We start from the raw sequence: 25,387 nt of genomic DNA, 5'->3' as shown, positions 1-25,387 counted from the left end.
TCCCTATTGTTGAAAGCGAACCTGTATATGGCGCTAGACGCTTTCACGTCTGTATCCTATACGAAACGTATTAGCGTGGTCTGGACGGATCCATGCTGCGTCCCAGTGTTCATCCACAGTAAAACTAGTGTCCATCCACAGTGGAACTATTTGGCCCCCTCCTATAAGGGGTAGTGTCTCGTCGAGTCTCCGAAGAGGAGACCGGCGTGTACAAGAGAGCTGCCTCCACGGCGCCAACGGAAGGTAAGAGCGCGCCGTACCACTATGGACCCCGACGAATAACCTCGCCCCGCAGCGCCGCACGCCACGACACGATTGTTTTCAGGAAACAGAGGTGCCTCAAGGACTTCCAATGCAACTGAAATCACTGGCTGTGTCTTTTTCTATACTCCTAAATTGCACTATGTTCCTCGTATTTGAACTCTCTTGCTGTGCTCTCAGCCGCTTTACCACTGTTCCCGTTGCTTGTTAACTCTGTCCTTTGTATCTTATTTGGGTTCTAGGTGACACGAAAGTGCAGTCTCACTTGCGGAGTTTCTTCGTTTACATGCATTATTGCACACAAACTGACACACGTTGACTTCGTTCTTCCAATCTGTACCTAAATTCCCCACGCTGTTCCCTTTGAGGCGGTGAAAAATATTTTGGTTCAGGTGGGGTACTGGCGAAGGCATATTATTCCGAAAATATTCCGACGACAGGCAAATGGAGTGCTCGAATTTCCGGCTGCAGCGGTCGCTTTAATGTTGTTGGGGGCAGGTTTATGCTACCCCACACATACGATTTAACGCAGCGAGACATTCCCCGCAAGAGCAAGAGGCCTTCTGTTTGCCAATTCATCAAGTTTCTACGCAGCATTTTGTGCAATTGTGTCCACAAGATTTTCTCGAACGACCACTGTCTTTAAAACAAAATAACGTTTCTTCAGCATATAATGAACCAACACATGGCCGACGTAGGAATCGAGAAAAGTCTAGAGGCCGATTCCCTTTCAGAATGAAAAAGAAGATAACGATGCAAAAGGGGAAATCTATTGCCAACAACGAAATGACAATCAGAACAGCCAGATCCACAAAAAAAAATTGGCGCGTATACCTTGGTGCAAATGTCCTCTCGGAAGACGGCATTCTTCTGTCGCCCCTGCCACGTAAATGGCTCTCTTCTCTCTCCGCCCACCTCTCATGCTATTGTCCTCCAGCATCGTTCGTCCCTCGGTAAACACGGTGTAGGTATGTTCAAGTCAATTCGATTTTTCGTCGTTCAACTGCTCGTTCCACTGTGCCATCCTTTTGAACGTTTCGTTGCTGTTGGACTTGAAATGCCGCCACGAGGTTTAGGCTCAGTCCCCAGGCCGAGCATGATGCTGAGTATGATGCCGAGCAAGGGCGTAGCCAGAGAGGGAGGGGTGGTAGGGGGGGGGGAGCTGTGATTCAGTGTTCGAGCTCCCCCCGAAAATTTCTGTCCTGCATCCCTCTCTCCCTCCCTTGAGCCTTTTTTGCCAATGCTATTTACATTCCGCATACATAAATTAAAACAGAAAACCTTAGGTAAGAACCATGTCAAATTGTTAACAAATAGTTCCTGAGAGTGCTGTGGGCACTTTTATTTTTTATGTTGATGTTACAGCGAACGATGCACCTAATGTATTGGATTTACTAAAGCAGACAAATAACCAACACACTCTTTGGACACAGGCGCCCTTTTCATTTTTTTTTTTATTTTGACAGGCGGCATATAACACTCGTTATAAATATTTCTGAATACGACACTGATGCCGTGCACGTTGTTCCAGCCGTGTTGGCAGTTTTTCTGCGGTACTCCGTATGCCAGGCCCCCATTTATGCCTTTGTGTAAGTTAAATTCGAAAAATCGCCAGCAACAACACCATCCTTGCACTTATTGAAAGACATTTTACCCTTGTATTATTGGTGTAATCACCCCACCCCCTCACGAATGTTGTCCATAGTGCAAGCCCATTGCAACTCCTATATATGCACACACTGCGGCCAACCTAATGCCACTTTTTTCTGCATGCAGTCGGACACCGTGAAATCTGCTTGCAATTTGAGGATCTCCTGCAAACCCGCAAGCCATAGATGGGCAGAGTTTCTCACACCATACGACTGTCTGCCCGTTGCAACCACATTCAACAGCTCACAACCCTACACCATCCGTGACCGCACATAAGCAGAAGTGTTTCGGCCACATTGACGCCACGCAATTTACTCTGGGGTGGAATTCTGAGTTCTGTCCGGTCCGAAAACGTCTAATAACTTCCGTTTCAGCCGTGACGTAGCTGCTCTTGCGAGTCCTCTGACCAATTGATGGGCTGCGTTACATCAAGTCATCTCTTTTCAGCCAATAAGGGCTCGCTCGGAAAGAAGACTCTAAAGCGGACATGAAATGCACAAAACAGAGAATTCCGTCTCTGGTCAGCTGCTGGGCGCACATGCGCCCTGCATTTGGTCACGACGCCGGAGTTAAAGTTTGAAGAGCACGTCTCACTGAACTCATGACAGCTGTACAATGTAATACTCGAGGGGCGCTGGCTCCCGTTTAGTCGATATGAGAGCGAGTTGGTGTACTGGATCCTACTGGAGTGCCCCCGCTAGTGCGGCAAACAGTGAGCGCTGGTCGGTTGAATATAATAAAGCACCGCCATGCCTGACAGGCAGCAATTAGATAATGTAGTGTTGTGCAATAGCACCAGGTGCCGCCACTCATCTGCGATTATCTGTAGACGCCAAGATGTGGCGCCACACTCGTTATAGTATGTATATATATAGGACAGACATCCTTCAATAAAGACTTCCGTTCGTCTGGGCTACGATGTGTGGTGTGGTGCATCCGTTCGGCCGCACCGTCCGGCCGACATAACAAACTGGCGACGAGGATGCTACCCGGAATTTCGCCGCCGCCGCCGTTCCTCGTTTCACCAGGCACGCTCGCCATCCCCTGGCCGCGATGGCTGCGCCTGTTCGAAAACTTCACGCTCGCCTCTGGAGCGTCTGAGCTATCGGCGGCCCGCCGCCGAGCCCTCCTTCTGCACTGCCTCGGACCTGAAGGACAACGGATTTTCGACGCCCTGCCACCGCCACCACCACCGAACGCCCCAGACCACCCGCCCGCGCATCCGAGTGCGGGAACCGCCCCCCTTCAGACGGTTACGCCTTCTGCAACCACCGCTGCAGTTGGAACAACAGAGATCAAACAAGCCGATGCCGAGCTCGCACAGCCACCGGACGAGTACGACGCAGCTGTTCAAGCGCTGGCTCGACACTTTTCCGCTACTTGCAACGTACGCGTCGAGCGACATCGCTTCCGTGACCGTCGTCAACTGCACGGTGAGCCGATATCGGAGTTTGCTCTTGCGCTTCGCGAACTGGCTTCGTCATGCAACTTTGCCGCGCAAGCGGATACAAATCTGTGCGACCAGTTCGTCGCCGGGGTCACATGCCCGCGCCTACGGGAGCGCCTATTGCTCGAGGGTGACGCGCTCACGTTTGACCGCGCCGTGGAGATAGCGCTTCTTCGCGAGCAAGTGCAGCGCGAATCCGAAGCTCTCGGAACAGCCCCTGTGGATCGAGTAGTACCACAACATAACCGCGGACGCAACCCGGCAGGCCGTCGCAGACATGTACGCCAGTCCAGCAGTACCGACCGACGTAGTACGCCTAGCTCTTCGCGCTCCGGCTTCGTTCGTCCGCCTGCACCGGAGATTGCTAGCGCCATCGTCCCGTACTCCGTAAACACAAACGTGTGCGGCAACTGCGGCGCACAAAACTGCCAGCCGTCAGCCTGTGCAGCCCGCGGTCGAGCCTGCTTCGCGTGCGGCCGCCGAGGCCACTTTCAACAGTACTGCCGAAATTCGCGTCGCGGACGTGGACGACGCCCGGCTCGAGTTGCCGAAATCGTTTCAGAAGACGCTGAGAGTGTCGTGAACATTCTTACTGTTCACGCTGAGAAGCGTACGGGCGTCTACGTTGATGTCGGGGTTCAACCTGTTGCTCTGGCATCACGCCCGTGCATCATAACATTCTTAGTGGACACTGGCTCAGCTGTGTCGATAATGGGAGAACATAACTTTAGGAGCCGGCTCAGAGACCAAGTTGAGCTGAAAAAGTCGCAAATAACGTTGCTGGATTTTTCACGTCGGAAGATTCCTGTGCATGGCCAGTTCACCGCCCTCGTAACGTACAAATCAGAAACGGCTGTGTTAACGTTTCACGTTACACCAGGTGGAACATCACTCCTGGGTATTGATGCTGTAAAAGCTCTTGGTCTCCAGATTGTAGGCACAGAATTGCGCTGCCTTAATATGGCCGCTGAACCGAACGTCGACACAAAAGGCCCCAAAATGCTACGCCCCGAAATGCATTCGCAGGACACAAACAAGTTGTCTCCGCCCACCACGAAGCCACCACTGGGTCCACCCAAGTTTGGTATGCCTACTTCATTATGGGCCAAGTTCGGACACTTGTTTTCACCGGAGCTAGGACTTGCCAAAGGTGTCCAGCATCGGGTCAAGCTCAAACAGTCGGTAGCTCCTGTCACGCAGAAGCTCAGACGCCTACCACTTTCAGTGCGAGAAGCAGTCAGCGACGAACTGAGGAACCTACTTTCTGCTGATGTCATTGAATGCGTAAATGCGTCAGAGTGGGTTTCCCCTATTGTTGCAGCTCGCAAGAAAGATGGCAGCATTCGCATCTGCGTGGACCTCCGTGAAGCTAACAAAGCTGTGGTGGTCGACAGCTTTCCCCTGCCACACACAGAAGAGTTGCTGCATGCCCTGAACGGTGCCCGTTACTTTTCAAAGTTGGATTTGGCCTCCGCATACTACCAGGTTCTGCTTCATCCAGACAGTAGAGATATTACAGCGTTCATAACGCACGATGGCCTTTTTCGATTTAAGAGAGTATGTTTCGGCCTAGCCTCAGCACCAGCAGCATTCCAGCAACTCATGACGTCAATTCTACAGGGATGCAAAGGCGTTCTCTGCTACCTGGATGACGTCATCATCTTCGGCAAGTCGGAGAAAGAGCACATGCGGAACTTAGAGGAAGTCCTGCAACGAATTTCACACGCTGGGCTCAAGCTAAATGACAAATGTGTTTTCAACACATCCGAACTCTCGTTTCTTGGTCACCGCGTTAGCGCCGAAGGAGTAGCACCCCTTCAGACCAAAGTTGACGCCATTGTTCACGCTGCCACCCCTACAGATGCTGGCAAGCTCCGGTCGTTCCTGGGACTAGTAGAATACTATGCTAGATTTGTTCCACGACTAGCAGAGGAAGTGGAGCCCATGCGCAGACTCCTTCGTAAGGACACTCCTTTTAACTGGGACACTGCTGCTGAGAACAGTCTTACAAGAGTAAAGAGCCTCCTAGCCTCCCACAGGGTACTACAAATGTTCGATCCAGCACTTCCCGTCATTGTAGCCACCGATGCATCCGCATATGGTTTAGGTGCGGTACTGCAACAAGTTGATGGTCGGCACATTCGAACTGTGGCATTCGCGTCACGAACATTGACGGAAGCAGAACGGAAGTACTCGACTGGTGAACGTGAGGCTCTAGCTTGCTTGTGGGCTCTAGAGAAATGGCATGTGTACCTATGGGGTCGTCCAGTTACTCTGCAAACGGATCACCAAGCTCTAGTAGCCCTGCTTTCTGCTCAAGGCACAGGACAGCGACCACTCCGCATAGCAAGATGGACTGCACGGTTACTGCGGTACAACTTCACGGTGCAGTACAGGCGTGGTGAGCACAACAAGGTAGCTGATGCCTTGTCCCGGCTACCTCTTCCAGACACTGAAGGTGGCCCCGAGTCAGAAGAAGAAATAGTGTCTCTCGTAATGTGTGTACATCACGATGAACTGAAGCATGCAACCGCGGAGAATAGCACTCTCCAAGACGTTGCCCGTTACGTACAGACATCGTGGCCGCCACGCAAAAACCTGGCACTTAACCTGACTCCCTACTATGAAGTCCGGAAGGAGTTGACAGTGGTTGACGGCATACTCTTGCGTACTGAGCGCATCGTAGTCCCCGCCAAGCTCACAGCCACTTTTGTCCAGCTGGCTCACGAATACCACCCTGGTATCGTGAAAACCAAACAACGCCTACGAGAGAAGTATTGGTGGCCAGGGTTAGACAAACACGTTGAAACAACTATCCGCAGTTGTGCCATTTGTCAGAGCGCGGACAAAAGTGCCAAGAACTCGCCCACACCACTGCAGCCAATCCCTCTTCCTGACAAACCTTGGGACAAGATAGCTATTGACATTGTTGGTCCTTTCGAGCGTGCACCTACAGACTGCAGGTTCGCCATTTCAGTAGTTGACTATTTTTCGAAATGGCCAGAAGTGGCTTTTTGCGCTGATGTTACCTCCCACACGGTGACGAAGTTTCTACTCTCACTCTTCGCACGTGAGGGTTACCCGACAGAGATAGTGTCTGATCACGGCAGACAGTTCACTTCGAGGGAATTTGAATCCTTCCTTGAAGACCGTGGAATCAGGCACATCTTTTCTGCCGTATACCACCCACAGGCAAATGGTCTAGTGGAAAGATTTAATCGTGTACTGAAGTCGTACATTCAACTGGCCCTGCTGGAGCAGCGTCCAGTGAAGGCAACTGTGACTGAATACTTAGGAGTATACAGAGCCACCCCTCACAGCACCACCGGTCTCTCACCGGCCGTTCTTCTACATGGCCGACACATGAGAACATCGCTGGATGTAATTGGTCAGCCTACGGCCGACTTCAGCACAAATCCATCGCGGGAGATGAGCGTGCTCAGGAAAAGAGTCGCAGAGCATCAACGGAAGAGCAAGGCCTACGCTGATCAACGGCGAGCTGCTAGGGTCCCCAAGTTCCAAGTGGGCACCTACGTACGAGTGAAAAAACCAATTCCCGGACCAAAGGGCACTCCAAGTTATGGACCACCATTGAAAATCCTCAAAAGAATCGGCCGCTGGTCTTTCTATCTGGAAGACGGTCGAACCTGGAACGCTTCGCAGCTGTCAGCGGTACCAAAAGAGGCATCGCCAGAGCAAGAAACTAACGTAGACATCTCTGGCGCGCACGACATGCCCCCTTTGACAGACTGTCACAGGAGAGATGTACCATCGAAAACTTCGATCACTACGCCTGCTGGTCCGCATCAAACGCAGGAAGCGGGTTCCGCTGATCAACTTGCGTCTCCTTCACGCCCTGTACCACTACCCGTGCCGCCGAGCCCACCACAGCCGCAAGGTTCGCACCCGCATAGCCTGGCTTCAGGCTCTCGCACGGAGGAGTGCAGTGTACCGGTAGAGGGCAATGGACTCGATGCCGAGCCACCGCCTGACCGGCCAAGGAGAAATCGCAGACCTCCAGTGCGCTTCCAAGATTACGTGCAGTGATTTGACAGCAGTGAGTGTTCACACAGATAGTGACTGTTTTGTGATTTCTGTGTACAGATAGTGACTGCAATTGTGATTTCTGTGTACAGACAGTGACTGCAATTGTGATTTCTGTGTACAGACAGTGACTGCAATTGTGATTGCTTTGTGCGGACTGGACTTTCTAATGATTCATACGTTTCTTCCCAGGGAGGGAAAGATGTAGTGTTGTGCAATAGCACCAGGTGCCGCCACTCATCTGCGATTATCTGTAGACGCCAAGATGTGGCGCCACACTCGTTATAGTATGTATATATATAGGACAGACATCCTTCAATAAAGACTTCCGTTCGTCTGGGCTACGATGTGTGGTGTGGTGCATCCGTTCGGCCGCACCGTCCGGCCGACATAACAGATAACTTGCTCAGTATGGAGTAGGCTGCTTTGTTCCTTGCAGTTCGATAGCGTTTTTCGAACGCGCTTGCCTGTCGAGTACAAGGAGGGTTCCCGGAATGAGGACAGTGGTCATGCCCCAAATCACCGTTCAGCGGCATGGTATATTTGATATCGCAGCTTTTGCTGCATTTCCTGGTATTGGTAATCGTACGGGGCATCACATGTTTCGTAAAGAAGGGGGGGAAGTCAACCAGCTTTTCTAACAGGTTGAACCCTTCAATGAGTTCGAACACTCTTTTAACGAGGAAACCTCACATGTCTCATCAAACACAAAAAGTGACCGTCGTCGTCGTCGTCGTCGTCAAAACGAAGGTTACTAAAATGGCTGCCAGTCTAAAGAGAAAAACAATAATACAAACACATTTGGGTTCGTGTATTATTTGAGCAGAGATAATTAGAAGGATAAGAATGGGGTGGAGTGCATACGGCAGGCATTCTTGGTAGCCTACCATTGTCCCTGAAGAAGAAAGTGTATGACAGCTGCATCTTAGCGGTGCTCACCTACGGGGCAGAAACTTGGAGGCTCACTAAGAGGGTTCAACTTAAACTGAGGATGACTCAGTGAGCAATGCAACGGAAAATGATATGTGTAACACTGAGGGACAAGAAGAGAGCGGAGTGGGTCAGGGAACAAACGCGTGTTGAGGACATATTAGTAGAAATTTAGAAGAAGAAATGGACGTGGGCAGGGCGTGTAATACGAAGGCAAGATGACCGTTGGTCATTAAGGGTAACCGAGTGGGTCCCTAGAGAAGGCAAGCGTGGCAGGGGGTCGCAGAAAGTTAGATGGGCAGATGAGATCAAGAAGTTTGCGGGGATAAATTGGACGCAGTTAGCGCCGGACCGGGATAATTGGAGAATAATTAGAGAGGCCTTTGCCCTGCAGTGGACGTAGATAGGCTGGTGGTGATGATGATGATGATGATTTGAACCTGGGTCTCCAGAGCATGAACTTAAGGCATAATTACTGCGCAAACTCGACACCCCACCAGAGGGGGAACAAGACTGCCGCGTGCCGCGTAACTATGAGTGCCGCGTAACCGGGGAACGTGACGGCACGTGAGTTGAACAGGTGCGAGCACAGGAGATCTCCGACTGTGGAGAATTTGCCGTGCGAATGGCGGCCAGTCTGTTGTTCGCGTCGACAACGAAGAATCGAAATCGAAGAAAGAAACGCAAACTCGATGAAGCAGTGAAGAATTATAATCGCTAAGCTTACCCCTTCGAAGTACGTAAGCCCACTTATACGAGCCATGAAGACAAAATAAAAGTTTGTTTTATTCGAAAGATTTCGCGTTTTATAGTGCCCCCAGCACTTGTCCGGATGCAAAAGATGGTTCATTCACTGAGAAATTAATCAATTTATGTTAAAATTTTGTTTTTCCCGCTAAATCATTTGTTTTCGTGGTCTGCGATGACATCGCAGGAACCGACCGCTCTGCAGCCGATTGCGCACAGCCGGGCTAGAGCGGCGGCGTTCCCGCGTTTGTTCACGTTACTTAACCTAGAGGGCGCCACCATACAGTGACAAGCCGTTTTCTGCCTTTTTTTTTCGACCGTATTTAAACCTGGCTTGTTTTGGTTCTGGGAGAAAATAATCGTTTCGTGAAACATAGTGCGCACTCGACAAATATGGTCACGTAAGACACCGTTGCTTGCGTCAATCGGCCAGTGTCGTCTGAGACAACCCAAAAGCCTCGCAGTGCTGTGCAACTAAACCAAGCGTAGTGCGCGCAGCAGCAACAGCAGTACGCATTAGTACTTCTATGTTTACACGTGCTTTCTTAACCTCCACTGTTTGTCCCACCATTCTTACTGCTTTAAAAAGAATGTGCCCTAAATTTAAGCACAAATAGCTCGTTCTGCAAGCTTATAAGCTCAGCCTAACTTGCGTTTGCCTTGGCCGGCCTCCGCCAATCGTAAAGCAGGCTGGTATGATATCATAGGTTCTGTTGCTGGAAATAAGCGAGTAGGTCGCATGGCCATTTCTTTTATTCCTAATTATATAGCTTATTTGAGCGAAGTTTACGTTAAAAGTGGTGTCAGTATGGTTCTAACGAGGCAATCTTTTTAATGAACCAAACTTGTGTTTTGTCTTCATGGCTCCTTTAAGTACCCCGCCGAATTTACATAGTGATTTCATGTGCACCTCGTATTCATGGTGAATGGCTTTCACCATTGCGAGCTGGCTAATAACCGGTGTAAGCAGATGTAACTTTAACAAATAAAGATAAAGAATGACCGCAGGCCGCGCGACTGCGTCTACTCGCCCTCGTAAACCACACACTTTCGGAACCCGACCGAGGAAAAAAGCACTTCAAAACGCCCACTTGTAGACTAAGTTATTGTTGATGATCCAAAACTTCACCCGATCCAGATTACCGCTGAATCATGTGGATGATTACAACCTCGACAAAGGTTCTTCGCAAAATAAATATAACCTAGCCACCGTCTCAGCCTCCGCCCATTTGCATGCATAATCCAGCAGATAACATGGGCGGGCTAAGTTATGGCTCCACAAACTAGTGGGACATAGAGCAATATAAAACGTGGTCGACGGAAATACCCAAAAACGGATGACCTACGTTTTTCATTCTTCTCCGTATGGAGGGCGTTACGAACTGCGCCATATGTTGAATGCATATTGCGTTCCTTCTTCGATGAGTCATCGCTTCGAGTGGAGTGGCTGGCAAGTAACAAGTACACGTCAAGCAAAAAGCAGACTAAAAAAGACTTCGAAGACGCCGCTCAGGGGAGGAGAGGGAGAAATATGGCTGCTCGAAAAGACGCATTTGTTTTTTCCGCTTCATTCCCGAATAAATTGCATCCCTTCCGTTCCGCAACGAAGGTTCAAGGGGCTTAAATGAAGGAAGAAGCCGAAGATTTGTGTCCGGCTGCCTGAACGTGCGAGCGCCCACGGCGAAAACGCTGGGAAGAAGCAGAAAAAAAGCAGTTGCGGTTGAAAAAAAGTGCTCAAGCGGCAGGTTCGTAAACCAATTTCGAAAGTAGTTCGCCTCATTGGGGTGCCAAACACGGTTGGAAATAAGCAGTGGTAGAAACGCGTACGGAGGAAAACGAAGAACACACCGTTTACAACCTAAAGGGTCAAAGGAAAATGCAAGATTGCAAGAGGAACCTGTGTGTTTAGCACTCAAATGGCCTATACGACAACGAAGATCGCAAAAATAAATATCGGCGGCGTATCTTCTTGCTTCGCTTCAAATGACGTAGAGAGACGACAGTAGTCTGCCGCGCCTTCCACGTAAACGCCTCTCCTGTCCTTCCCCCTCGCCTCCCCGCTTTTATCTACCGGTCTCCCGGCTCTCACGATACACACGGTGGAGGATTGCTCGATTCAATTCACTTGTACCGCGTTTCACTGCTAGGGCGCTATCTATTGAAACCTTTCCCTACCGTTGGGCTTTAAATGTCGCCACGAAGTCCAGTCCTGGGCGCGAGCACCTTTTGTCTGTCGGGGTGAAAACATTTTAGGAAACAGCGCGAAAAACTTGGACAGAGAGAGGGCAAACAGACACGAACGCTGGTGTCTGTTTGCCCTCTCTCTGTCCAAGTTTTTCGCGCTGTTTCCTAAGGTGTCATGTGTACCCAACTAGCCCAGAGTCAAGCTTTAGTGAAAACATTGTTAGGGGCGAAGACCCTTAGAGGCTGCAGCTGTTGGCGTCTCCTGTCGTCATCGTCGTCGTAATCGTCGTCTCATGTAGTCATGGTACTAAAACACAGGGAAACTCTGTTACGTCACGCACTGGAGCGCTTCGTAACGCGTACTAAAAAAACACCGGCACACTCGTTTACTCGTCGCGCTAGAGAGCTTTCGTGCTTCAAAGACACGGAATTTTTACAGCAATTGACGCTGTACACCTCTACCCCTAACGGTTTCATCTCCGTTGGCAAAAACACTAAGGCGTCAAGAATACAGTTATACACTGCATGCTTCGCCCCTCCCCAGGTTTCCGGTTAGTGGAGATGGCCCGGGATTTTTTTCAACGCGTATTACGATCAAATAAAGGGTCTATTTGATCGTAAAAATTAAGCAGCAATGACCCTTTAATTAAAATAACTCTGCACATATCACTTACGCATGGATGTTTTGCCTCAAATATACGTAATCTTTTCATTTGCCGAATAATTTTCACAAGCATGAAGCGTGTTTTCAGATCTAGTGGTGCAGACAACTTTTGTCCATACACATTTCTCGTTCAAGAATGCATTTTACTTTTGGCCGGGTGGCTGAATCGATAGACAGACAAACAGACAGACTGACATAGAAACAGACAGACACAAACCAAAAATTGGGCCCATCTCCCCGCGAGGGGGACTCGAGTAAATGCGTCTTATAGGGGGTGAGTGTATAGCGTTAACGTTTAGTGTTTGGGGAGTGTGTGGTAGTGAATGCGTTGTATCAGCAGCTTCTTGACGTAGTTTGAATGAGTCAATGATATAAGCCGCGTTCGTAGCCTCCTATTCTGTGTCGGTTTTGTGGCGCAGTGGGAAGAGCACCATGTACCTCGCGTTCCGCCCACAGGTAGTGAATGCGTTGTATCAGCAGCTTCTTGACGTAGTTTGAATGAGTCAAGGATATAAGGCCCGTTCGTAGCCTTTCATTCTGTGTCGGTTTTGTGGCGCAGTGGGAAGAGCACCATGTACCTCGCGTTCCGCCCGCAGGGTCCTGGGATCGAAACCAGGCGCCGGTAAGTATTATTTTTTTATATAGTGTAGGGGGAGGGGTGCGGACCTGCTGTTGAGAGCGGGGAGGGTAGCGTGATGCGGGAGAGGAGGAGTGGGGGAGAGGGCGCACCTGCGCGCTGAGCTGTTGCGGACGCACGGCGGACGCTACATGTGAGTTAAAGAAATGCTCTGCATTTAAAAAATTTCACCATCTTCCCGTGGGGAGAACCCTGAGTAGGATGCGACGCAGCAGTGGGGGTTGGTTGGTGTGTAAGTAGAGTTGAAGTAAGTAGTGTGAGTAGAGTTGGTGTGTGGTGTTAGAGTAAGGAGACGCGTGGGTACGGTGAGGAGGAGATTGGAGGAGAGACGCGCGCATGCGCAGTGGAGTAGCGCGCAGCGCGTGTGCACACTTTGCTTGTACGGCTGTGAGGAGGAGAATGGAGGAGAGACGCGCATGCGCAGTGAAGGTGTGGGCGGCGCAACAAGGGAGGGAACAGGCTCGACCATAAGCATCCTACGGGAAGATGGTGGAATTTTATTGAATGGTGGGGGGGGTGTTAGAGTGGAGAGTCATTACAGAGAGAGAGAGAGAGAGGGAGAGAGACGTTGTACGTGGTATGAGCTTGTCTTTATTTAGGCATTATCATCATCATGTTCAACGTAGGTGACGTCGAGCTGTGGTTGGCGTTCCGCTTTGATTATGACCGCCTTATGGTCTGAAATGTAGTCAGGGGCTCTTGTAGTGGATGAACCGTAAAGTTGCTGAAGATGAGGTCGATGCACGTTCCCCGGATGGTTGTGGGCCGCTTGTAATCACCACCCGCCGAGACTCGCCGACGCATGCCGCCCCCGACGACGATGAAACGTCGAAGGCGCGTGAAGCGTGCTCGTCTCGTGCCGGCCCAGGAAGACACCGGCAACACTGTCGCTCCAGGAACCCTTAAAAGGGAAGCGTGCTCGTCTCGTGCCGGCCCAGGAAGACACCGGCAACACTGTCGCTCCAGGAGCCCTTAAAAGGGAAGCGTGCTCGTCTCGTGCCGGCCCAGGAAGACACCGCTAACACTGTAGCTCCAGGAGCCATTAAAGGGTAAGCCACCACCGGCCGTTCAGCAAGCCGAGCATGCGCAGTGGGGGTGTGGACGGCGCAACAACAACAACAAGGGAGGGACATAGCCCCGACCATGACATGCTTCGCATCTAAAATTTTCGCGTTCAAGTAGCCCAAGAAAAAAATGGCCGCGTATCTGCTCCTATCGTTGCAAATGTCGACGAAAGACAATAGTCGACTGGCGCCCCTGCCAAGTAAAAAAATTGGCCGCGTATCTGCTCCTTTCGTTGCAAATGCCGTCAAAAGACGATAGTCTTTATCGGCTTTTGCGAAGTAAATGCCCCCCTTCGCTTTACCGCTCACCTCTCATGTTGTTCCTCTTGCGTCGCGCTCCTCCCAAAGTAAAGACACCAAATGTTTGCTTAAATCATTTTAAATTTCCCGCGTTCCACTGCTCCAAACCGGGTGTCTCGATGCCAGCGCTGCCGTACGGCGAAGACGCGCGTTAATCGAGGCACCCTACTTCAACGTTTATAGAACCGCGTTTCCCTACTCCACGTGCGTTGCAAGCAGAGCGTGGAAACTATCTAGTGGAACCTTGCGTAATTGTTGCCGGTTGATTTCTTAAAATGACGCCAGAAGCTATAGTGGCGCGGGCGACAGCAGGCGACGGCGGAGTGAATTCTTTTTCTGCAGTTGATGAAGTATTTAATTTCGCAAAAGTCAAGAATGTTTGAATTTTTATAAAGGAACACTGCAAATATCACTTCTGTATTGATTTATTGACTCATATTTGCGTAATGTCTTGTTCTTCTTCAACAATGTTGACAAGTATGAACATTACACCGGACATAGACGGGTAGATTTAGCTGTGACTATATAAGACTATTGCGGAGGAATTGTTTTGCTTTGGCCGGGTGGCTGAATCGAGTCACAGACAGACAGACGGACAGACAGACATACAGACAGACCAAAATTTCTGGGTTTAAGTAGCCCAAGAAAGACTATCGTCTTTAATACCTCCCTTCTCCTTTCCGCTCACCTCTCATGCTGCTCCTCTCCCGTCTCGTTCCTCCCATGATAACAGGTTAGAGCATTGCTGAAGTCAGTTTAAATTTACCGCGTTCCACTGCTCCATGCGGGTGTCTCGATGCCAGCGCTGCCGGACGGCGGAGACGCACGTGAATCGAGGACCCTACTGCAACGTTTATAGAACGTTGCGTTCCAAGCAGAACGCGGAACCTATCCAGTGGAACCTTTCGTTACTGTTGCCGTTTGATTTTTAAATGCCGCCGGGAGGTAGCGCTGGCAACAGCAGGCGACGGTATTCTGCCGTTGATGTAATATTAGATGCAGAGCATCTGATTCACTCGCCTTGTCCCTCCGGCGTCGTTGTCGTTGTCGTCGGCGTTGTCCACCCCTCCCCCATTCTCCTCGCCGCGCCAGCTGCGCTCTCCGCCGCTCACCCCCTCTCCTCTCCGATAGCGAACACTCTCTCGCGAGGGGCATTGGATTGGATTTTATTGGCTTGGATTGGATTGGATTGGCTTGGCTTGGCCTGGATTGGATTGGATTGGATTGGATTTGGATTGGATTGGATTAAAGTGGATTGTGTTGGATTGTGTTGCGTCATAGCCGCGGCACGTTGCGTCATAGCCGCGGCAGACGCGCTGGGGCCGGCGCATGTGCAGTACTCTCTCTTCCGCGGTTTCCTCTCCTTCGGGCGCGCTCCGCATATAACCGGTGTGCCGTTCTCCGGCGAAGCAACATCCACGCTTGGCTCAAACACCTAGAGTCCACGCCGCTTTACAAGTACGCCAACGTCGTCATCGACTGGGACCGGCTTACGCAGTACCCTCAACGTTATGCGCGCTATAAAACGCGGTCCCTTCGCCGCTCCGCCTATGCGTCGCATCTACACCGGGGTTCCCGCGAGGGGAGGTGGGAATCACTTTATAAGCGACCCCAAACCATCCACCGCCGGCGGCGGCGGCGGCGGCGGCGGCGTCCGCAGTCCTCCTCTCTATATATAAAAAAACAGCATCCGGCGCCAGGTTTCGATCCGAGGACTTTGCGGCCGCAGCGCGACGCTTTACCGACTAAGCCACGGACGCGACGCTGATATCAGTGTTAGTAACGCGCTTTATATCTTTAACGCATTCAAACTACGTCGTCAGCGGCGTGCGTTGGCGACTCAGCGGCGTTATAGCGGCTTGATAACTGCGTGGTGTACACGTGATACTACAAACCCGATGGAAGAGATGGAAGAGAAGGCGGCGAGGCGGTGGGCTGCGGGGGCCGAGCGCAAGCGCCGCAAGCGGGCCGACAACCGTGCATTCGCACTTTCACATTCTCCCCCTCGGGGAAATGCGGGGGAATTTTTTTCATTTGCTATCGCAAAACCAGCATCCATGAATTTTTTTAATAAAGGAACACTGCAAATGTCACTTATGGATTGATTTGCTGCCTTATATTTGCGTAATGTCTTGTTCTTGTTCAACAATGTTGACAAGTATGAACACTGACACCGGACTTCGACGTTTAGATTTGGCTGTGGGCATATAAGGCTATTGCGCAGCTCTGTTCCACTTTTTTCGAGTGGCTTAATCGAGTCCCAGACAGACAGACAGACAGACAGACAGACAGACAGACAAAAATTTTTGCGTTTAAGTGGCCCAAGAAAGACCATCTACTTTAACATTGGCCGCGTACCTACTCACTTCACTGCAAATGTCGTCGAAAAGCACCTTTGCCGCACTAAAGCCCTATTATCTCTCCCACCCGCTTGTTATGCCTTCCCCACTACCATTCGATCCTTCCAGTACAAAAATGGAAGAGGTTTGCTCAAGTCACTTCAATGTTCCCGCTTTCCATTGATGGCGTCATTCACTGCAACCCTTTCTTACTCTTGAACTTGCAACAGCACCACGAGATACAAGCTCGCCTGAATTGTTTTTGCATTTTTGGGTCAAAATATTAGATGCGACGCTCAGAGCATCTCTTGTCGGCGGCCCTGTCCTTCCTGCGTGCGTCCGTTGTTGTCCGCGTGCGTCGGTTGTCCGCAGCCACTCTCGCCCTCTCCTCTCCGATAGCGAACACTCTCTCCCGAGGGGCATTGGATTGGATTGGATTGGACTGGCTTGGCTTGGCTTGGCTTGGTTTGGCTTGGCTTGGCTTGGATTGGATTGGATTGGATTGGATTAAAGTGGATTGTGTTGGATTGTGTTGCGTCATAGCCGCGGCACTCTCTGCGCGGTCTCCTCTCCTCAGAGCGCTGCGCATATAACCGGTGTGCCACTCTCCGGTGGGCTTTCGGTCCACGGCTGCTCTCCGCTTGCGCTTGAACCCCCCTCAGCGTCGCATTACACCAGGGTTCCCGCGAGGGGAGGTGGGCGTAATTTTTGTTTTTGAAGCGAATTTTTTTTTTATATCGCACACACCGAGGCCACAGTTTTTCAATTAAAAGAGCATTGTGACTACCATTTGTGCATTGATGTTTTCGTCGGATACGCCTGATGTTTTTGTTTTGCCCAACCATGTAGACAGGGATGAAGCATGTTTTCTGATTGGGTGGTTCGGAAACGTTTTGGCTGTATAAACGTTTCTTGCAAGACTACTTTCACCTTTCGGCCGGATGGCTGAATATGGACATGTATGCTTTTCGCTCTATTTTGTCAGTATCACATTCCATATATCCTGTTTCCTGTCTACTTTGGTAGTGGCTAACTACAACAGGTCATAGCTGTTACTGGATTTATTTAATTCTCTTTATGTGACAGACGGGCGACACACAGACAGACAGAAAGACAGACAAAAAAACAGACCAAAATTTTTGGATTTAAGTACCATAAGAAAGGCTATCATCCTAAACACGGGTGTAAATGGTTCAGGCAGGAATAGCAGGCGTAAGTTGAGTTACAGTCCATTGAGTTGAGTAAGTTGAGTTACATCCACTGCATCAGGTGGATGTCAAATTTCCTTTGCAGAAACTTACTTCACCTTAGGGATTTCCCCTAAATCTAGTCGATTAGCACCTGTCCTTCACTTCGAGTTGTTGATCAATTCGCTCTCGCACTACAAACGACTAGCCTCCTAGTTAGCTCAGTTGGTAGAGCGACTGCTCCGGTTAAGCGGTGGTCCCGGGTTTGAATCCTGGACCAGGACGAATTTTTCTTCAACTGCAAAGTTTCTGGGGAAGCTGTATAGCTTTCCTTTGTAGCCGTACGGCTGCATACAGGTGGATGTCAAACTTTCCTTTACTTTGTAGACTCTGGTTAAGAGTGGCTTTCACAAAAGCCTACTCCTTCCTCATCGGGATGGCCAGTAGTGCCCAGTGCGACGCCTGCGAGGTTGAAGAGTCAATCGAACATGTGCTTTGTCGTTGCCCGCAGCATTCATAAGAAAGACGTGTTTTGGCCGCCCAGCTCAACCGATTGGACAATCAACCATTCACACTAGAGACTATTCTAGGACACCGACCCCTAGAATCGACTTCGCAGAAGGCAACAAAAGCCCTTTTGCGTTTTATGAAGGAAACAGGCTTAGCCGAAAGACTATAGCGCCCGCAAAGGGACTGAAGTGTGTGCGCGGCCCTTCTCCTTTCCCCTCTTTTTTTCTTGCTTTCTCTTTCATCCCCTGCACAGCCCTTCCCCAGTGTCGAGTAGCAATCCGGGCTCTAAGCGTGGATAACATCTCGGCCTTTCCGTTTGCTTTTCTCTCTCTCTCTTCCTTTGCAGTCTGGTGAAGGAGCGATGTGGTAGATGTATACGCAAGCTTTCTGGACTAAAACGTGCAGACAACGTAAGATGAGGTGAGGCCCAAGATTTAATGGTCCCTAAACATGCGCGGGGAGCGGAAGGAAACGACAGCTTCAGCGAGAATGCGTGTAACCCTAGCCCACTTTAAATGCAGTTTCTTTAGCTGAGTGTATACAGTGGTGGTTTCAGCGATACCACTTACATATGCTGATAAAACAGCGCATATACCAAACCGCGTTGAAAACCTTTCATTTGGAAACTTTGTAGGCCACGTTGCTATCCTCTCCCGCATATGTGATTTATGCACTTGAAATCCCTTCTGGGTGCAAGTACTGAGCCCGCCACTTCAGTCTCGTTTTATACCAGCCAGCAACACATCCTACTTGCGGCACCGAAGGCAAACGCGCAGTCTTAAAGGCCGCCTCGCTTCGGAGCAGCACATACGTCGAACGGATAATATATAGCTCGCTCGAGCCGGGCGCCCCGTCCTTTCCCTCCATCCTAGGCTCCTTAGGGTTGCATGTTCAAATCCGCCACCACGGTAAGGTACACGTGGACTACAAACTTCTCTTCCAGGCAATTCGTGTACTCTTCAGGCTGAAAAAAAATCAGCCTTTATATTTTTATTACTGTTGTTGTTGATACTACTTTCCAGATTCATTTTTTTAACCCTGCCTGTGCTTCACGTGGTGTTGTCCTTCAGTATTTCGACGCCCTCTCTTTTCGAGTCTCTCTACCCGTGTTGGAGTGAAGCCCTTCGAATTTACCATGAATTATTCGAGGGATTTGCAGCACGGGCCGCGGCGTCCCGACGGGGTTTATAACGGCCGTAAGGCGCCAGGCGGCAACGCACTGGGGTGAGGAAAGGGGGTAAGGACGAAAGAAAGAGAGAGAGAGGAAGTGGTGGCTTGGACAGTCTGCCGAAGCAGAAAGAGTGAGGGGGGATTTTGCCGCGGCTTACCGGCTCAGCTTAGTTGCATACGAGGCGGACGGTTCGAGTTCGTCGTCGGGGATTTGGGAAATGCAGTTTGCTCTTGGTTTTTGTGTGTTTTTGATGCAGCCTTGAAGGGAGATGGCTGTCTAGTTGCGGCAGCACCTGCTCGCGTCTCAAACGGCCCCTTCAGCGTTCTTAGGCCGTCGACGCTAAAGCGAACGCCGACAGCGGTCGTAAATCTGCTTGCTTTCTCTGCACGCCCTGGCTTCTGTCAACTTCCGCAGAGTATCTCAAGCTGCAGCTACGGTGTCCAGCAGAAGAAAACGCCAGGTGGGCTTTTGCCGTGGCGAGTTTTAGGTGAACGACGTCTCCCATAACTCTGCATAATCGCTTACCTAGCTGCCCAGACACACTATCCTATCCTCACGTTACGTCGAACGGCCCTAAGAAAATGGGTGACATCTGAGGCTGAAGACGGGAAAAAAAAATTGGTCGAATTTTTAGGGGCGAAGCCCTCTATGGGCTGGGGTTGCTGGCATCTCCTGTCGTCGTCGTAATCGTCGTCTCACGTAGTCACGGTACTTAAACACCAGGGAACTCGTTTACGCCTCGCGCTAGAACGTAACGCGTACTAAAAAAACACCGGGACACTCGTTAAACGACAAAAAAAAACACGTTTACTCCTTGCGCTAGGGCGTAACGCGTACTAAAAAAACACGAGGGCGCTTTTGTACGCCTTACGCTGGAGCGCTTCCTAACGCGTACTAAAAAAACACCGGGACACTCGTTTACACCTCGCGCTAGATAGATTCGGGCTGGAAAGACAAGAGACTTTTACAGCAAGGCTTGTATACCTCTACCCCTCAATGGTTTCGTATCCGTTGGCAAAAACGCCAAGGCGCCAAGAATACACATATACACTGCATGCTTCGCCCCTCCCTAAGTTTCACGTTTGTGAAACTTTTTTTTTTCCGGGATGTTTTTCCCTGCTGACATGACGTGTGTTTTTATTGGCATCTATAAGTTGCAGAGAATTCAAGAGTTGGTTTACTTAGTGGGCTGGTTGTATAGTCCCTTGCCCGAAACCTTTTCGGGCTTCCTATACGGAAGGCTTCTATGGTGTGTAGGTTTTCCGTTGGAGCTGAGTATGAGAAGTGCCTGACGTGGAGACAAACTCAGGGCTTCAGCATTGTGCTTTTAAGGATGTTCAGCTCACGAGATGAAATTTATTCAGAATTTTTTCCAAGGTTGGTATCCGCGAGGGGGGCAGATGTACAGGCGGATGTCTGACAAGGCTCCGTGCCAAGGCTCCGTGCATTTGCTAGACCTCGTGCTATGTTCTCTTGAAACTGGCATTTTCATGTGCTGGGGTATCTAATCTTCATTTTAAGAACCAATGGTACAAATAAAGAAACGCTGGCAATAGTCAGTATAATAATCTGATTATGGTTACCCTGCCAAATGTGCTGATTACGGCGAACGTGTTTTTGCACCTACAATGAGGAATCACTGCCTCTAAATGTCCCAGACACTGGCACGCTGACACGCTGCCCGCTGTCATTCTACGCTACTCTTACCGGTTACCGGTTTATGACTGCTTGATTACTTATTTTGAATATAGTTTTATTTTCGGCAAACGTAAGTAACATTGTCCGATCAAGTGTGCTTATCGCATTCGGCTGCTGTGCGCAGCTGGTCACCTTAGCATTAGATAGGATAGAAGAAGGTGCCTTAGTGGCACCATAATAAGTAAAGTAAGTGTGAACACATATAAGTATGTGCGAATATTACAAATAGAAGACCAAGCAAAAAACACAAGCAACATAGTCTTTCTACAGTAAAAACTAAGAAAGGATGACGATGGTTGAACGGGAAGCTTTCTCGTGATGGATTCTTTGGATGGCCAATCTCACACTGCGAGTACGCGCTATTCTGGAGCTACGAAAGAATCTTCTAGCATAACCCACAGCAACTCTCAGGTGCGCACTCCGTAGGCCTGACGTTTGTGTTTGGGGTGTGCGGCGCGAATCGGTACTTGCTGCTTAGCGTTCAGTGAGCAATTGTTTGAGTGGGTGTCGATTTGAGGCGTTAAACCACAATATGGGACGTTAGGCCTGACGTCCTGAACATCGAAATGGGAAGTTAGGCCTAATGTCTTATGGCTAACAGCCTTGCGGCACACAGAGCAACTCCATTCTTCTTGTGAAGGATTCCTTGGTTGTCGTCTAAGTTTTCCAAACCACTTCGACCATGTCTAAATGGAGCACTCGCGTAGAGAGAGAGAGAGAGAGAGAGAGAGAGAGAGAGAGAGAGAGAGAGAGAGAGAGAGAGAGAGAGAGAGAGAGAGAGAGAGAGAGAGAGAGAGAGAGAGAGAGAACAAACTTTATTTCCGCAGGACCTAAGTCCAGGTCCTAATTTCAAAGTTCAATTCACCGGATCCACGTAGTACTCCAGAATGTCTGTGCGGATCCGGTGCACGTGTTTGTTGAGAGCTTCATGGGCAGCCTGGATGTTTACTGTCGGCGGGGGAGACAACCAGAGCTCCCAGGAGGTGATGGAGGCGAGGGATGGGTCAAGAGATGGCGGGGTGCAGTCCCAATAAGAATGAGGGATGGATGGGTAGGAAGAACAGGTGGGACAGGAAGGATCGCCAGGGCGCCGATAGATGCGGTGAAGAATGTGATGGGAGGGGATTGAGGAGGTTTGAGTCTGCCGAATGAGGCGTGCAGCATCACGAGTTAGACGGGAACAGGGGGGCGGGTACAGGGTACGCGATAGGCGTTGGGCGTGTAATTGGTAACGGCGGGAAGCGCGATGTTGAATACGAACAGTCGGCGGGTGGTACAAGGTTGGCCAGCACATGGGCGGACCCGGGAAAGGTACTCGGGTGAGCGCGTTTGCTAAGGCGTTTCCGCACATGCCAGCGTGGCCAGGAACCCAAACCAGTGTGAAGCGGGGCCGAGGATTCGATGCAAGTATCGGAGTGACGAATTCAGTAGTGTGTGTAAACGCCGGCTTCATAACCGGCGTCTATGCTTTCCGGCAACGGAAAGCGTTTCTTTCTTTCACTCCACCAATGATCATCCATCATCATCGTCAGAGAAAGTTGGCTTTCCTGCAGGGCGTATTGGCGTACAACGGCACCAGTGAGGACACCAAAGCTTCGCTTTCAAAGAAAGGATTACATCAACTTCGTATTCTGAAACAACGGAAATAGACAGCGTTCACAACGAGGGCTACGCAAAAAAAATGAACAAAAGTGTTATAGGATGAAATACATCAATGGTGAAGACAATTCCACTTACATGACACAACAAAAACCAGAAATTCGAACCACCTTCAGCATAGTTGGGGGAAGGGGGCGCACGGTTACCCACACCCTTAAGTATGAATATCCTTGCCAGAATTTGTTTCAGGCCTATTAAAGCGGAACATGTGCGATCTTTTTTTACATTTTTTTGTACGTTATGTAGACCTGATGTGGAATAAATTTTTCTATGCCGGGCGGAGGCAGCAGTGTTGCATTTGTAACCCTGCATTCTGCGGACAAGTACCGCTCTAATTGAATGTGAATGTGAAGTATTCTTGCACGGGGAACCTTCAAACCAATCTCTCATCCATAACCCAGGCTTTCAGCAGGTTAGGTTAGGTTATAGGTTAGCTTAGGTAAGGTTAGGTTACGTGAAATGTGAAATATTCTTGAACGGGGAACCTTCAAACCAATCTGACAGCCATAACCGAGGCCTTCAGCAGTCTTGCGCAAGATGCTAATTAAATTATTACTTTGTATGCGGAAGCTAGACCGTAAATTGCTAGCCCATAGGTTATCCTTGATTCGCCGAGATTCGGACAAACCGTCTTCGTTACGCGATATCTGAAAAGTGCGTATTTGTACATTTTTCTATACGCTGAAGACACACCGCTGAATAAACTGACACGCGCACAAGACGACGAGAAGCGTAGGTTTTCGTCCAGTACACAATTTGAGGACGACAAGAGTCATACGCGGTGCGAAACAGGGGAGAACTTGTGACCACAGCTTTCTGGGTAGTACGACGAGATGTGAGCCCCAAGCGGGACCGTGTGGTGCAAACCCGATCCCTGCGCTTTTTCAAGCACGGTAACCCAGATTCGTGGACAAGCGCTTTAAGTATGAGTCCGTTTTAACAGGACTTTCTTACTTTATGATTTCACGGCTTGTGCAATTTTGTTACGAAAGCATGATGCCCCCAATGAGGCGACACTCCTGGCCTTGCGACCATCGGATGGTACCGAAATCTGTTTGCCGTCATCTAAAAAATCACGGCTGAAACTTCAATCGAAACCAGAGGGCCAGAGGGGCGTCGTCCCCGATAGGGAATTTAATCACTGCTTTACGCTGGCACCGAATGAACACAGCTTTTGAGGTTCGTGCAATGTGAAGGGAAGGTTGAAATGGCAGAAAAATCAATTCGGTTAACGCATCACATGCTTACGTGCTTTGCATAGGAAAGCGCTGGCATTACGTTACTGCTACATTGCGATTGTCCCGAGGTGTTTTGACGACGCAACTATAATGCATTTTTGTTGCTTCTGAGTACAAAGCTTCGATTAGTCTGCAGTCTGGCACAGAATACAGACGAAAGGAAAGTCAGTGAGGAGGCCCACATGCAATGCAGCGGTAAATTCGGTATCGTCAGAGAAAGCTATGCCACTTTCTACTTCAAAGCACGCAGACAGAGTTAAATGCCGCAAGGTATTTTCTTTAAAAGTAGCCAGTGGCGTTCAGATGCATTAGACAAGCTACATGTGCGTTGCTACTGCCTTGTCCCGGGCAGTTCCGGCTCATTTTGAGATTTCTCAGACCTAACACTTTTTATGCCGGGGAAGATGACGCCTATAGAAGCTTTTCTCAGAATTCTATCTAGTACAGAAATATCTACCTTTCAGAAAGGTTTCATAGCGGTAATTCGCGTGGTTGGTCTCACCGTGTCTTGTGCAGTCTCTCATTAACTGCAGCGCTGCTGCCTGAACTCATAGCGCTTCTGACGAGAGTAAACAAGCCTTGCGGGCGCTCCTAGGCTGTATAGGTTACCTGAAAACTGCTAGGGTGGCTTGTGTTACAGTTTTGCAGGGAAACGAGGCCTTGTCAATATTTATTGTCCCCGACACATCTTTCATTCAGCCAACGCAGAACAACGGCACACATTTAAAAAGTAAGAGGAGCAAATATGCCCGAAAAATAAGGACGATGGCAGTTAAATATCAAGAAATGCGTCGATGATTGAGCTGGGGGCCTAAGAAGAAGCTCCCCTTGAACGTCAGGCGACGTTTCGGTGTGCGGAGGGCGCGAAAGTGTTTCAAAGGTGCGAGCATTATTGGCGGAGCACCACCGTGTCCTTTTTGAACGGTTAAGGCGTGAAGAGGCGCGCTGGCCGAAAGCAGGCGAAGGAAACGAGAGCTCTGCAAGGATAGATTATTTGCGGAGAGTAGGCTGGGTCGGGAATGGCTGTGCTACTGGTGGTGTAGAGGTCTTAAATGGAGCTCCAAAAATCCCTGTTGGTTTGTCTGCTTTTTTCGCCCGTTTGCTTGCTTCAGCTTCCTACGAACGTTGGCTTTTTGTAGATGCCTGTTGCTGGTTTCAACTCCTCCGGGTGCGCATCCCTGTCACAAGTTTTACTGCCTCAAACACGCACACTCAGGTAACTGAAAGAAATAAAACGTTTGCTCCCTGTCAAGTGTGGTTGGTTGTAAATCTGGCCTCCTGAAGCTGTTTTCAGTTGCGTACGTGTCCCTGTCACATGGTAAATTGTGGATGGCTGGCTTGTCTGACAACCAATATGACTACATGAGGAGAACCTAGGGTCTCAGTACTTGGCATCATGCATTTTAACTTGGTCATGAACCACGTCGCTGGCACCCCAAGAGAAATCCGCTGCCCACTTTGCATTGTTTTCCGAAGCCATGGTCGTGTGGCTATAAGCTGATGATTACACCTTTAAGGTGTTTATGCAGATCGAGTTTTCCGCTGCTAGCCTCAGATTGAAGCGCGCCCTTTTTCTATGCAACCGAAAATCTTCCCTTAAAAACATTAAATCTCTAAGTGCTAACGGTATTCCTTCCGCCTGCATAAAAAAAATTCC

General features: G+C 49.8%; 1 protein-coding gene across 1 annotated transcript in view; it reads left to right on the top strand.

The window, feature by feature from the left end:
* The first annotated feature begins 2,695 nt into the window (after window positions 1–2,695).
* Window positions 2,696–25,387, top strand: part of LOC144180229 (uncharacterized) — a 31,558-nt gene continuing 8,866 nt past the window's right edge. The window contains exon 1 of the mRNA XM_077708609.1: window positions 2,696–6,098. Within this exon, the coding sequence (XP_077564735.1) occupies window positions 2,894–6,098 (3,205 nt within the window). The 5' untranslated portion in view covers window positions 2,696–2,893. The remainder of the gene's footprint in view (window positions 6,099–25,387) is intronic.

Source organism: Haemaphysalis longicornis, unplaced genomic scaffold (assembly GCF_048455015.1).
Source record: "Haemaphysalis longicornis isolate Haplotype H1 unplaced genomic scaffold, Haemaphysalis longicornis Haplotype H1 scaffold_4, whole genome shotgun sequence".
Lineage (NCBI taxonomy): Eukaryota > Metazoa > Arthropoda > Arachnida > Ixodida > Ixodidae > Haemaphysalis > Haemaphysalis longicornis.
This window is presented reverse-complemented; position numbering and strand designations above follow the sequence as displayed.